General features: G+C 36.1%; 1 protein-coding gene across 4 annotated transcripts in view; it reads left to right on the top strand.

The window, feature by feature from the left end:
• CEP128 (centrosomal protein 128) overlaps positions 1-14,769 on the top strand; it is a 394,462-nt gene that overhangs the window by 40,350 nt on the left and 339,343 nt on the right. For all 4 annotated transcript variants that reach the window (XM_043556773.1, XM_043556771.1, XM_043556772.1 and 1 more), the window contains exons 7-8: positions 1,315-1,406; positions 5,155-5,227. In XM_043556773.1, coding sequence (XP_043412708.1) covers positions 1,315-1,406; positions 5,155-5,227 — 165 coding nt within the window. The remainder of the gene's footprint in view (positions 1-1,314; positions 1,407-5,154; positions 5,228-14,769) is intronic.

Raw genomic sequence — 14,769 nt, 5'->3', positions numbered from 1 at the left:
GGGGAGAGAGAGAATCCCAAGCACCGATGGTGCAGAGCCTGATGCAAGGCTCAAACTCACATACTGTGAGATCTTGACCTGAGTTGAAATCAAGAGTTGGATGCTTAACCAACTGAGCCACTCAGGCGCCCAGACAGTGTGTTTTCCGTAATGCTCTGCACATCATTTTTCATTTGTTTGCATGTCTATATCCCATGTTAAATTCTGAACCCCTTATTTCCTACCACAGTTGCTGGCGCTGATTAGTTGCTCAATGTACATTTGTTGAAATGGATTGATTTGTTGTTTCTGCAAATCTCTATAACTTAAATATTTTTTTATTGTAAATTATAGTATACAGATACATATATGGTATACATATTTACAATTAAAAGTACAATAATGTAAATGAAAATCTATGTAACCACCATCCAGGCCAAGAATCCAAGCATTATTATACCCCTAAAGCCTCTTTTACACTTCCCCTTTCCTCAGGGCTATCAACTATCCTGACTTTTATAGTAACCATTCTCTTGCTTAAAAAAAAAAAAATATATATATATATATATATATATATAAAACATATATATATATAATACATACATCTTGTTTAGTATTCCATGTGTAAACTTTATATAAACAGAATAATACTGTATATCTTCTGCTTTTTTTCAATTGATGTTATGTTTTTGACATTATAGCCTTACTAATGTGTACTTAGGTTTGATCATTTCGTTTTTATTGCTGTGTTATACTCCACTGGGAGAACATATCACAATTTATATATGTTCCGTTCTTAATGGACTTTGTGTTTGTTTTCAGCGTTTTCATTATGAAAAGTGCTGCTCCAAACATTATTGTACATGGTTCCTGGTGCATGTGGGCAAGAGTTTCTCTGCAGCATGGGTTGGCACACGATGGCATGTGGTCCAGTTGAATAGGGTTCTTTTGTAATACCGCCACCCATGCTCCTTTGTTTATGGCTACTTCTGTGCGAAAATGACAGTGTTGACTAATTTTGACAGAGTTAATATATCCTGAAAGCCTGAAATATTTACTATTGTACCCTTTACAGGAAAAGTTTACAGACCTCTTTTTTGAGGGGGCAGGGGGTATCTAAAAGGACTGGAATTAGTGTACTATAGAGGATGTGATGGTTAATGTTATAACTTTTTAAAAGTTGCTTTTCTTTGGAAAAATGTTTCAGAATAGACATTTATTTTGTTATGTTTTATTAACATGAAATTTGGGCATTACAGCAAAAAGTAAGCTCTTCTTCTTCATGGAAGAATTAAACAGAATCCTAAATGGATAACTATGTTTTGCTTTTACTAGTTTCATGCTTTTCATCAGTCCCTCCGAGACCTCAGCAGTGAACAAGTTCGGCTTGGAGATGATTTCAATCGGGAATTTGCCAGAAGAAGCCGGTAAAAGCAGAATATGGTTTTTGTTGGAGGCATAAGTTATTAGAAGAACATAATAAGTTCTGTAATTGATATGTTTACATGAATTCAAAAACAGTGCTGTTTTTATACCAGTATTTTAAAATTTATTAATAGAACAGTTTAAAATCCTTTGAATTTAGAATGTATTGTGACTCAGTGTTAGACAAATTAAATTCATATTTTTAAAAACATGTTAACTTACTTCACTGGAGTACTGCCATTATGGAGAGATACATTGTGAGATAAATCAACCTTAGCAAAGAGGTTGATTTGCAAATAGTTGGAGAGGTAAGAGAGAGAAACAGAGATGGAGACCAAATCACCAACAGTGAAGCTTAAAAAAAAAAAAAAAAAAAAAAAAAAGCATAGTTTGGAATTTGTCAACATGAGCCATTGTAGAATCCAGTATTTTAGCTTTCAGTTGAAATCTTCAAAAGTGAGTAGTTTATATTTGCCAGCTCTACAGTTTTGTCAATTTTATGTAGTGCCCAGCAAATATCACTTTATTTAAAATTTCCTCACTGTCTTTTCATTTTCATCGTTAGCAGTGACAGTTGGCTTTCATTTGGAGGCCATATTTTTACAGGAAACCAGTCTTTATCCTTCTCTAGAGTCAGTCTCTAGAGTGACTCTCCAGAGTTCTTCTCTAGAGCAGCGATGGGGCAACAAGAAAGCTGAATTGAAGTTTGTTTACCGAGTTCACTTGCTAACTCCCATTCCATCTAACAAAATCATTCCATACACCAGTTTTTTGTTGCTGTCTCAAAAAGGGTCAAAGCTATAAATGTTAAATATGTGATTATCAACTGTACTCTGTGTAACTTACCTGCTTTTAAATGAGGAACATAGGAAATTTAGTAATAAGAATTAAAGACTTTACTATTACTACTATTAGTAGTTAATATTATGGAACACTTACTTCTTGCCAGATTTAGATTTAATTCTTATAACAACCCTAATGAGGTAATCATCATTATTTTTTCCATTTTTTGGATGTGGAAAAGGGTAGAGAGATGAAGTAACTCAGCTTGTTGGCGTTCAAATGGGGTATGTGGTAGAGTCAGGATTCAGGTATAGGCATTACGGCCCAGAGTGTCTGCACTTTACCACTTACAGCACCCTGTGGTTCAAATCATTTTCATATATAGCGGGTATAAATAAAGAAATTAAGTTCCTGAATTTTGAGCTGTATTATGGAGTTGTATTGTCATTCTTTTAAACCAGTATTTGTTAGTTAACTTAAAACTAGGTATTTAGTTTTGACAAGTTGATAAAATGAGCAAAATGGTGTCAACATTCTAGTATAGTCTGTTCTTGGATTGCTTTATTGTGTAGCTTTTACACATTTGAAGAAAGGGTACAAATTAAGCACTAGGAACATGAATTTCAGGAATTTGTCCTGTTGGAAGACCCGGGAGAAATTGCAGGTTTGATTTCGTTAATTGGCTTCAGTGGTCATTTGGATGTGCAGTGGTAGACTGGGGATCTTCTGATCCATGAGCTGGTGCCATCTGGTAATAGTTTGTGTGATCCAGAGGCATGTGTGAGGCAGAGAAACTTTATTTAAGCCAAACTAGAAGTCAAGTTTCTTGTGAAATTGGTGACTTAACTTTCTTGTGAATAGATGAGGAAGATATCCAGATCCAATACTGCTTTACTTGTACCACAAATTCTTAATTTACGTTTATAAAAATACTGGGTCAGAGGTAGCTAGTTTAAATGTAGGTTTCTCTGTGATTCAGAAAGATTGATATTTAATGACTAATTTTTCATTTTTTTTGATATTTACTGCAAAAGGTATATGAATAATGAATGTACTGGAAAACAAGCTTTTAGAAAGCATTAATAAAGTTTAACTCAGAACTCACTTTGGATGCCATGTGGAAAATTGATTTGAGAAGGGCAAGTTAGGAAACTGTTGCATTAGCATGTGAGAGATGATTGCTTGACCATGATTCTGGCAAGGAGGAGATGGACACAGATATGTTTAAGACAGGTTTTTGGAGACTGAAGAAACAGGATATGGCAGTAGATTGGATATGGGGGGTAAAGAGAATAAACCAAGGGTGACTCCCAGATGTCTGATTTGAGTAGCTGGGTAGATGGTAATTCCACTTCCTGAGATACAGAAGACTGGTAGGGATATGCCAGGTCTAGAGGTTAAGAGTTTGGCCTTGGATATGTTAGGTGTGAGATATTTGTGAGACATCCAGATGTAATATATGCAGCTAGATGTTTACTCTGGAGCTTAAAGGAAAAGTCTCTGTTAGAGATACAAATTTAAGAGTGGTGAGCATACAGGAGTGGTATTTGAAAATGGGTAATATCTAGCAGCTTTATGGAGAGTATCGAGGACAGGGCTTAGTGCCAAAAAGTTCCAGTATTAGAAGTCTCATATACACAAAAGAGGTGGCTTGAGAAGGAACAGCTAGTGAGATGTGGGAAGTCCAGTGGTACAAAGAACCACAAAGCCAAGAAAGAGGTGCCAAGTAAATTTTCAGAGATTTAAAGACTTAGAATATCTACCTTTAGGATAACTTCTTTCTGAGTAAATTACCTAAGAACACATAAGTAAAGTAAAATGGTAACCAAGAAAAAGTAAGATACAGGTGATGAGAAATAATAAAACTAATCCAGAGATTTGGTGAAAGCAGTCCCCAGAATGGTAACCATGTAGCAAATCCAGGAAATACTCACTCTAAATTAGAGTAGGAAGTAGGTGTCCTTTGAGAAGAATGTAATCCACAAGAATGGAGTCGATTCTTAATAGGTGATTCTGTAAGAAGTCAGAGAAAAATATTAATAATGTGATACATAAGGGCCACATAAGGCCAAAAGATAATAAGAAACTCTAGAAAAAAACAAAAGCACAAGACTGTTAACAATGCAGGTATGAAGCTGATGAAAATGGAAACATGATAGGACATAACCAGAAGCATGAATTCTTTATGATGGAATAGTTCATAAGAGGTATAAATATATTATGTAAGTTACATAGGTAACCAGTAGAAAAATTAAAAATAGTAATGAATGTATCTGAAATTGGAGAGGGGTATCAGTGAACTAAATATTTCAAAACAGAGAGTTAATTGAAAGTGTCTAGAGACGAAAATGGCGGAGTTAACCAGCAAAAGAATGAAGCATGGAAGTGGTTGAGCATGGGTGCCAGTGGTGAGTGGAACCAGAGTTAAGGAGGTGTGAGAGAGGACGGGCTTTGGTTTTATTTGTAATTCTTTCAGTGCTGTTTCATTATTTATCATGTATGTTATTAATCTGTTAGGAAAAAAGGTAATAGGGAGGTAAGTTGATGAGGATGGACTTTGTACAGCACACACTGATGTAATTTGGTTATGGATTGCTAGAGAGGATTTGAGATCACATTTAGTCCTCCCCCCATTTCCTTTCTTCTTAATTTAAAATGAGACATATTGCAACCTACTTGTTTATTGAAGGTAATGGTCCAGTGTAGTGCTTGTTCTCAAAGTGTAATTCCCAAATCAGCACCATCAGCATCAACTTGGAATTTGTAGAAATGCACATTCTTGAATCCCATTGCAGATCTACTGATTCAGCAGTCTGTCTTAATAAGTCCTCCAGGTATTTCATATGTTTGCTAAGATTTAGGAACCACTGCAGTAGAATATTATGTAATAACATGTTGTATATTTCACTGTTTGTGTATATTTTTTCAAACAGCCAACTTAAAATATTTTTTTTTTTTTTTGCCTAGGTCGGATGCTGAAACAAAAAGGGCTTTGGAAGAATTAGCTGAAAAACTTAATGAAACCCAAAAGCAAGAAGTGGTGAGAACTGTTTGTTTATAAAACAAATTTCATACACAGATGTTAGAGTGGTGGGCCTGGTTGTAATAGCGCTGAAGTTTAGTAGATCTTAACTTTTTGGATGATACATGCCATTTTATCTAAATTATGTTCTTGTACTTCTTATAAAATGTTCATGAATTTTGGGTGTTTAAGATTAAAATATTTACAATGGTAATATATTAGAGATTGAATTATTATTTGTCTAATTTTTAGTTTCCTTATGAATATTCAAAAGATATTTTAAATTTCACTGACCCAGTGATTATATGGCTTTTCTTAAATGATGTTTTAGAAATACGGAATTTTTTGATAGGGACTCTGTTGCACTCCTCATTAAGTATTTTCATTTCACTTAGGTGTGTCATCGGTTGCTGCAAAGACTCCTAATTCTCGAGTTTTATTTTCTCAAACTCAGATTGTTGAGAGTCGTCATTCAGGGGTTTCTTTTAATCAACGCACTGTTGTTGGTGGAATTGAAGTGAAAAATGAAGTACATACAGTGTCTGTTTCTTTGCATCATCAGTTGTTTGTTTTAGGAGAAAAAAACATCAATAGAAATTGTCCTTAAACTTGGAAACTTATCAACTTAAGGAGCAATGTGTATTTATTCATATCCCATAGCACCTTGTTTTTTCAAGACCAGGAATGGTAGCAGAATTTTTTTCCTTAACATGTTTTATTCAAACGGAAAGTATATTAGCAGATATTTTTTTTCTGCAGTTTTTATTATGTTTATAGATCCTTACATAGATATGTTGAGTTTATTTTAGAATTTGAATTTATTGCCTGCATATGCTAAGAGATGGATATACTCTGTTTTCAAAGAGATCAACTTAGTTACTCTTTTTGCAGTGAAATTTGCCCATTTCAAAAATTTGAGTAAACATCTGGCCATATGAAAAGTACATTCTTCTTGTGCTCTTGGTGCTGATTTCTTTGCGAAGCACCCCAGAGAGGTGAAGATATTATGTGTATCTTCTGTTGAAATAGACAAGATCTTCACAGTTAGTGCGTGATGATATGGCATTTGATGTATGATCAGAATATGGGATATTTCTTTTTTTACATAAAGTCTTAGATTTTTCCAGGCATTACCAAGATTTAAATTGTGCCAGTCTAAAATACCTTAACTATTGCACTTCAAAAAAAAAAAAAAAGTATTTTCTCATATTAACAGATTGGTGCCTTTCTTAGTTAATTGCAGTGGTTTACACAGCAAAAAATCTATGCCATTGTCTGATTTTCATACTGTCTAAACAGGAGTGGAATGCACACACTTTTAAGAATGTAGCTTCAAGATCCTCTGTAGCTTAATAAATTATCTTCTGGCTCTTCTCCTCTAATTCTAGAATGGAACCCGTCACCTGACAGTGGAACCTGCTGAAGCTTCATATTTTTTTTTTTTAATTTTTAATTTTCTAAATTTGGAAGTATAATTTACTTACAGAAAAGTACATATATTATTGTAAAACTGAATGAATTATTACAAGGTGAACAGGCCCATTTTAACCACCACCCAGATCTAGAAATAGAACATTACCACTGTGTAAGAAGCCTCCTCATTCTCCATCCCAGTCACTAAATTCTCCTTCTTTTTCAAAGATGACCACTCTTGTGACTTTTAATACCATTGGTAAATTTTGCCTGTTTTAAATATTTTATATAAATGGAATTATACAGGGTGTGTTTTTTTATGTCTGTTTTTTGCTAATCTTGCTAATCATATACTTGTAGTTTGTTCATTTTTATTGCTCTTTGGCATTCCATTGTATGGATTTACCACAATGTATTTTAACATTTTATGATGGATATTTGAATTAATTCAAATTTTGGGCTATTACAAAGAAGGCTGCCATGAGTAATCTTATTTATTATTTTAGTGCACATGTATGTGCTGTTCTGTTAGTATGTAATGTGGAGTGCAATTTCTAGGTGCCTTCAAATTTAGTAGATACTGATAAACAGGTTTCCAAAGTGGTTACGTTAATTTACACTCCCACTAGCAATGTAGGAGAATTCATGTTGCTTTTTATCCTTTCCAGTATTTGGTATTATTAGTCTTTAAATAATAGCCATTATGATAGGTGTGCATAGTGTCTCATCATGGTTTTAATTTGCATTTTTATGATTACTAGATGATGAGCATTTTTTACATTTTGTTTTTTCCAGAGTTTCCAATTTCTTACTGAATTGCCTAGTAATAATCTACTCCATTCTTGTAGTCATTGGCAATTTCTTTTTTGAAATACTGGTTCACTTCTTTTGTCCCCCTTTTTTTATTGGCTTCCTTGTATTTTTGTTATTGACTTTTGGGAGGTCTTTATATATTTTGTATATGAGCACAATGTCAGTTATATGTATTTCAGTGTTATCTCCAATAGTCTTCAGCCTCTCATTCTCTTAACTCTCCCTTCATGGGGTCTTCTGTTAAAATAATCTAGTTCAGTTTTCTATCTTTTCTTTTGTGGTTAGTTTTTTTTTTTTTTTTTTTTTTTAAATCTGTTTAAGAAATTGTTCCCTATCTTCAGAACATGAAAATATTTTCTTATGTAATGTTCTAGAAGCTTATTGTTTCAACTTTTACATAAAGACTTAGTACGTACTTGGAATTGGTAAGTTGTTCAAGGTGTGAAGTAGGGATCATACATTTTATATGAATATCTATTGATGCAGTTTCATTTATTGAAAGAATCAGCCCTTTGTTACTACTTTACAGTCCTGTCTTGGTCATACACCAAATGTTCACATTTGCAGGCTTCTGTTTCTGGACTTGTATTTGATCCTGTGGTTCATTTGTCTATTCCAGTGCCCATATCACATGGTCTTGATTACTGTTGCTTAATGATAAGTTGTGCTATAGTAGTCTTTTTTGTTTGTTTGTTTTTATTAAATATAATTTATTGTCAAGTTAGCTAACATACAGTGTATGAGGTGTGCTCTTGGCTTTCGGAGTATATTCCCATGATTCATCGCTTACATACAATACCCACTGCCCATCCTCAATGCCCATCACCCATTTCCCCCTCTTCCCTGCCCCTCCCATAAACTCTCAGTTTGTTCTCTGTATTTAAGAGTCTCTTATGGTTTGCCTCCCTCTCTCTTTGAAACTATTTTTTTCCCTTCCCTTCCCCTATGCTCTTCTAAGTTTCTCAAGTTCCATATGTGAGTGAAAACATATGATATCTGTCCTTGTCTGACTTATTTCACTTAGCATAATACCCTCCAGTTCTATTCATGTTGCAAATGTCAAGATTTCATTCTTTCTCATTGTCAAGTAGTAAGTATACCATTGTATGTATAAACCATATCTTCTTTATCTGTAAGTTGATGGACATTTGGACTCTTTCCATTATTTGGCTATCGTGGAAACCATTGCTATAAACATAGGGGTTCATGTACCCCTGTGAATCAGCACTTGTGCACCCTTTGAATAAATTCCTAGTAGTGCCATTGCTGGGTTGTAGGATAATTCTATTTTTAATTGAGGAACCTCTACACTGTTTTCCAGCGTGGCTGCACCAGTTTGCATTTCCTCCAAGAGTGCAATTGGATTCCCATTTTTCCACATCCTTGCCAACATCGGTTGTATCCTGAGTTGTTAATTTTAGCCACTCTGATCAGTATTATGTGTTACCCCAATGTAGTTTTGATTTGTATTTCCTGATGATGAACAATGTTGAGCATCTTTTCATGTGTCAGCCATTTGGATGTCTTCTTTGGAAAAGTGTCTATTCATGTCTTCTGCCCATTTCTTCACTGGATTGTTTTTCGGTTGTTGAGTTTGTAAGTTCTTTATAGATTTTGGATACTAGCCCTTTATCTGATATGTCATTTGCAAATATCTTCTCCCATTCTGTCGGTTGTCTCTTAGTTTTGTTGATTGTTCCTTTGCATTGCAGAAGCTTTTTATCTTGATGAGGTTCCAGTAGTTCATTTTTGCTTTTATTTCCCTTGCCTTCGGAGATGTGTTGAGTAAGAAGTTGTTGCAGCTCAGGTCAAAAAGGTTGTTGCCTGTTTTCTCCTCTAGGGTTTTGATGGTTTCCTGTCTCATGTTTAGGTCTTTTATACATTTTGAGTTTATTTTAGTGTATGGTGTAAGAAAGTGATTCACGTTCATTCTTCTGCATGTTGCTGTCCAGTTCTCTCAGTACTGTTTGCTAAAGAGACTGTCTTTTTTTCCATTAGATACTCTTTCCTGTTTTTTCAAAGATCAGTTGGCCACACATTTGTGGGTCCAATTCTGGGTTCTATTCCATTGGTCTATGTGCCTGTTTTTGTGCCAGTACCATACTGTCTTAATGATTACAGCTTCGTAGTAGAGGCTAAAGTCTGGGATTGTGATGCCTCCCACTTTGGTTTTCTTTTTCAACATTACTTTGGCTATTCGGAATCTTTTGTGGTTCCATACAAATTTTAGGATTGTTTGTTCTGCTCTGAGAAGAATGCTGGTGCAATTTTGATTGGGATTGCATTGAATGTGTAGAGTGCTTTGGGTAGTATTGACATTTTAACAATATTTATTCTTCCAATCCATGAGCATGGAATGTTTTTCCATTTCTTTGTGTCTTCAAATTCTTTCATAAATTTTCTATAGTTTTCAGCATACAGATCTTTTACATCTTTGGTTAGGTTTATTCCTAGGTATTTTATGGTTTGGGGTGCAATTGTAGATGGGATTGATTCCCTGATACCTCTTTTTGTTGCTTCATTATTGGTGTATAAAAATGCAATTGATTTTTCTGTACATTGATTTTGTATCCTACAACTTTGCCAAATTCATGGATCAGTTCTAGCAGCTTTTTGATGGAATCTTTCAGGTTTTCCATGTAGAGTGTCATGTCATCTGTGAAGAGTGAAAGTTTGACTTCTTTGCCAGTTTGGATGCCTTTTATTTCATTTTGTTGTCTGATTGCTGAGGCTAGGACTTCCAACACTATGTTAAACAACAGTGGGGAGAGTAGACATCCCTGTCATGTTCCTGATCTTGGGAAAAGCTCTCAGTTTTTCCCCATTGAGGATGATATTAGCTGTCGGCTTTTCACATATGGCTTTTATGATGTTAAGGTATGTTCCTTCTATCCCGACTTTCTTGAGTTTTTATTAAGAAAGGATGCTGTATTTTGTCAAATGCTTTTTCTGCATCTATTGACAGGATCTATGACAGGATCATTTGGTTCTTATCCTTTCTTTTGTTAATATGATGTATCACATTGATTGATTTGTGAATATGGAAGCAGCCCTGCAATCCAGGAATGAATCCCACTCAACCATGGTGAATAATTCTTATACTGTTGAATTCGATTTGCTACTATCGTGTTGAGGATTTTTGCATCCATGTTCATCAGGGATATTGGCCTATAATTCTCCTTTTTAGTGGAATCTCTGTCTAGTTTGGGAATCAAGGTAATGCTGGCTTCATAGAATGAGTCTGGAAGCTTTCCTTCCATTTATTTGTTTGTTTATTTTTGGAACAGCTTGAGAAGGATAAGTCTTAACTCTGTTTTAAATGTCTGGTAGAATTCCCCTGGGAAGCCATCTGGCCCAGAACTCTTATTTGTTGGGAGATTTTTGATAACTGATTCAATTTCTTTGCTGGTGATGTGTCTGTTCAAATTTTTTATTTCTTCTCATTTGAGTTTTGGTAGTGTATGGGTGTCTAGGAATTTGTCTATTTCGTCCAAGTTGTCCAGTTTGTTGGCATATAATTTTTTGTAGTATTCTGTAATAATTGTTTGTATTTTTGTGGTGTTGGTTGTGATCTCTTCTCTTTCATTTGTGATTTTATCTGTTGGTGTTCTCTCTTTTCTTTTTGAGACGTCTGGCTAGGGGTTTATCAATTTTGTTGATTCTTTCAAAAAACCAGCTCTTAGATTTATTGATCTGTTCTGTTTGTTTTTTGTTTTTGTTTTTGTTTTTTGGATTCTATATTGTTTATTTCCGCTCTAATCTTTATTATTTTTCTTCTTCTGGCTTTGTTTTTTTTTTTTTTTTTGTCTGTTTGGTTTTTTTTTTGTTTGTTTGTTTTTTGGGTTGTTTTTTTTTTTTGCTGTTCTTTTTCTAGTTCCTTTAGGTGTATGATTAGGTTTTGTATTTGGGATTTTTCTTGTTACTTGAAGATAGGCCTGAATTGCCTCTTAAGACTGCCTTTGCTGCATCCCAAAGGGTTTGGACTGTTGTGTTTTCATTTTCATTTGCTTCCATATATTTTTAAATTTCTTCTTTAATTGCCTGGTTGGCCCATTCATTCTTTAGTAGGATGTTCTTTAACCTTCATGCATTTGGAGGCTTTCCAAATTTTTCTTGTGGTTGATTTCAAGTTTCTGAAAATGTGTATTGTATGATCTCAATTCTTTTATATTTATTGGGGGCTGTTTTGTAATCCAATATGTGATCTATCTTGGAGAATATTCCATGTGCAGTGCATTCTTTTCCAGTGAGAAGAATGTGTATTCTGCTTTTGGATGAAAAGTTCTGAATATATCTGTCAAATCCATCTGGACAGTGGTCCAAGGCCATTGTTTCATTATTGATTTTCTTCCCAGATGATCTGTCCATTGCTATAGTAGAGTATTAAAGTCGCCTGCAATTACTGTATTCTTATCAATAAGATTGCTTTGTTTGTGATTATTTGATTTATGTGTTTGGGTGCTTTCATATGGGGGACATAAACATTTACAGTTGTTAGTCCTTGATGGCTAGACCCCGTAATTATGATATAATGCCCATCTTCATCTCGTTATAGCCTTTAGTTTAAAATCTAGTTTGTCTGATAGAAGTATGGCTACTCCAGCTTTCTTTTGACTTCCAGTAGCATGATAGATGGTTCTATATCCCCTCACTTGTAATCTGAAGGTGTCCTCAGGTCTAAAATGAATCTCTTGTAGATAGCATATAGATGGATCTTGTTTTTTTTTGTTTTTTTGTTTTTTTTTTTTTTTTTCCCATTCTGATATCCTATGTCTTGATTCGGGCATTTAGTCCATTTACATTCAGACTGATTTTGAAAGATATGGATTTAGTGTCACTGTGTTATCTATAGGTTTCATGCTTGTGGTGATGTCTCTGGTCCTTTGTAGTCTTTGCAGCATTCCACTCACAGAGGCCCCCTTAGGGTATCTTGTAGGGCTGGTTTAGTGGTCATGAACTCTTTCAGTTTTTGTTTGTCTGGGAAAGCCTTTATCTCTCCTTCTATTCTGAATGACAGTCTTGCTGGATAAAGGATTCTTAGCTGCATATTTTTCCTATTCAGCACGTGGAATGTTTCCTGCCACTGCTTTCTGGCCTGCCAAGTTTCAGTAGACAGGTCTGCTACTATCCTTATGTGTCTACCCCCTTTGTAGGTTAAGCCCATTTGTCCCTCGCTGCTTTCAGAATTCTCTTTATCTTTTGTTTTATTATTTTTTTAATGTTTATATATTTTTGAAAGAGAGAGAGAGACAGAGTGTGAGCAGGTGAGGGACAGAGAGAAGGGAGACACAGAATTGTAGCAGACTCCAGGCTCTGAGTTGTCAGTACAGAGCCCGATGTGGGGCTCAAACTCACGAACTGCGAGATCATAACCTGAGCTGAAGTTGGATGCTTATCTGACTGAGCCATCCAGTCACCCAAGAATTCTCTCTTTATCTTTGTATTTTGCCAGTTTCACTGTGATATGCTGTGGTGAAGACCTTTTCTTGTTGAATCTGATGGCAGTTCTCTGTACCTCCTGGATTTCGATGTCTGCTTCCTTCCCCAGATTAGGGAAATTCTCAGCTATAATTTGTTCAAGTAAACCTTCTGCCTCTTTCTCTTCTTCTTCTGGAACTCCTATGATACAGATATTACTACGTTTCATTGAATCACTTAATTTTCTAATTCTCCCCTTGTGGTCTAGTATTTTCTTATCTTTTTGTCAGCTTCATCATTTTCTGTATTTTAACTTCTGTTTCATTTATTGTCCCCTCTGCTTCCTCCATCCTTGCTGTCACTGCATCTAGTTTATTTTGCACCTCATTTGCACCTCATTTACAATATTTCTTAATTCATTGTGACTGTATCTTATCTCCTTGATCTCTGCGGCAGTAGATTCTCTGCTGTCTTCTATGCTGTTTGCAAGCCCAGCTATTACTCTTATGACTGTTTTTCTAAATTCTTGATCAGATATATTGTTTATATTTGTTTTGAACAATCCTCTAGCTGTCATTTCTTCCTGGAATTTCTTTTGAGGAGAATTCTTTTGTTTTGTCATGTTACCTAGTTTCCTGTCCTTTATATGTTTTAATAACTTGTTATGTGTCCTGTACCTGTGAGCACTACTATATTCAAAAAAGGTCATATACTGTCCTGGGACTGGCCCTTCAGGAGGTGTTTTTGGAGTGTGTTGCATGCTCTCTGTTGTGAGTCTGGTTGCTTTATCTCCCTATTCGTAGTGGTGGTTTGGACCTTCCACCAGGTGTGCTTTGATTTGTGTGTTGAAGAAACCCTGGAAAAAATTTAAAAAGGAGAGGGTGGTGGAAGAAGCCTTATCCCATACAAAGAGAGAGAAATGACAGGGGTGGGGAAAAAGAAAAGAAAAAAAAAAGTGACCAGGCAGAAAATCAGAGAAATTATATGGCTTAATCCCGAGAGAGACAGGAAAATAGAGAAGAAGGAGATATGAAAGAGATGTAAAAAGAATAGATTAAAAATGTCTGCTTAAAGAAACCAACAATCAGAGAAGGGAAGAAATGAGAGGAAGAAAAGGAAGAAAAAATGTATATATAAAATAAGAATTGACCAAGAATCAAATCAGAAAATGCAAAACTGGAGAACTGATACCTGATGGTGCCTTGGAACCGGTGGCTGTGCTAGTCTGGAGGAGGGGCTGTCTGGTTCCTCAGAGCCCATCCTGCTCCGGTAAATACACAGTTATCAGGCAGGGAGGGGTGGGGTTTGGTGTAGGTGGGTCCGGCCTCCACTGGGAGGCCGCTGTCCTGTTCCCTGAAGCCTCACCTTGTTGGTGATGGGGAGAAAAACGATGACAACCTAGTTTCTCCTCCCCAGACCAGGTGTCTCAAACCACTCTGTTCAGGCTGTCCTCACAGTGTTGCGTGGGCGTGAACCCGGTTTGTCCCACTCCACTGTCTCCCGCGCCTCCCAGTGCTCTGCTGGGATTCAAACCCCCATGTCTTAAAGGATCCCGCTCTGCCCTGGTTCCAGGGTAGTGTCATTCTGCCCAGCCAGCCAACAAAGGGCCTCTGGCTGGCAGGTGCCTGCCAGGTCTTTTGTCCTTGGAATGGCTATATACCTTCTTCCTACAGCATTCAAGGGAAGGAACTGGTCTCTCCTACTTTGCCTCTGAGCTCACTACCCAGCCAGAGGCTGGCTCCGTCTTCCTCCTAGACACACATAAAGGGTGGCAGGCTCCAATCTGCCAGTTGAGGAAAACTCACAACCCTGGATCATGTTAGAAATTGGTTCTTTCTGGGGCGCCTGGGTGGTGCAGTCGGTTAAGCGTCCGACTTCAGCCAGGTCACGATCTCGCGGTCCGGGAGTTCGAGCCC

This window comes from Prionailurus bengalensis, chromosome B3 (genome assembly GCF_016509475.1).
Source record: "Prionailurus bengalensis isolate Pbe53 chromosome B3, Fcat_Pben_1.1_paternal_pri, whole genome shotgun sequence".
Lineage (NCBI taxonomy): Eukaryota > Metazoa > Chordata > Mammalia > Carnivora > Felidae > Prionailurus > Prionailurus bengalensis.
This window is presented reverse-complemented; position numbering and strand designations above follow the sequence as displayed.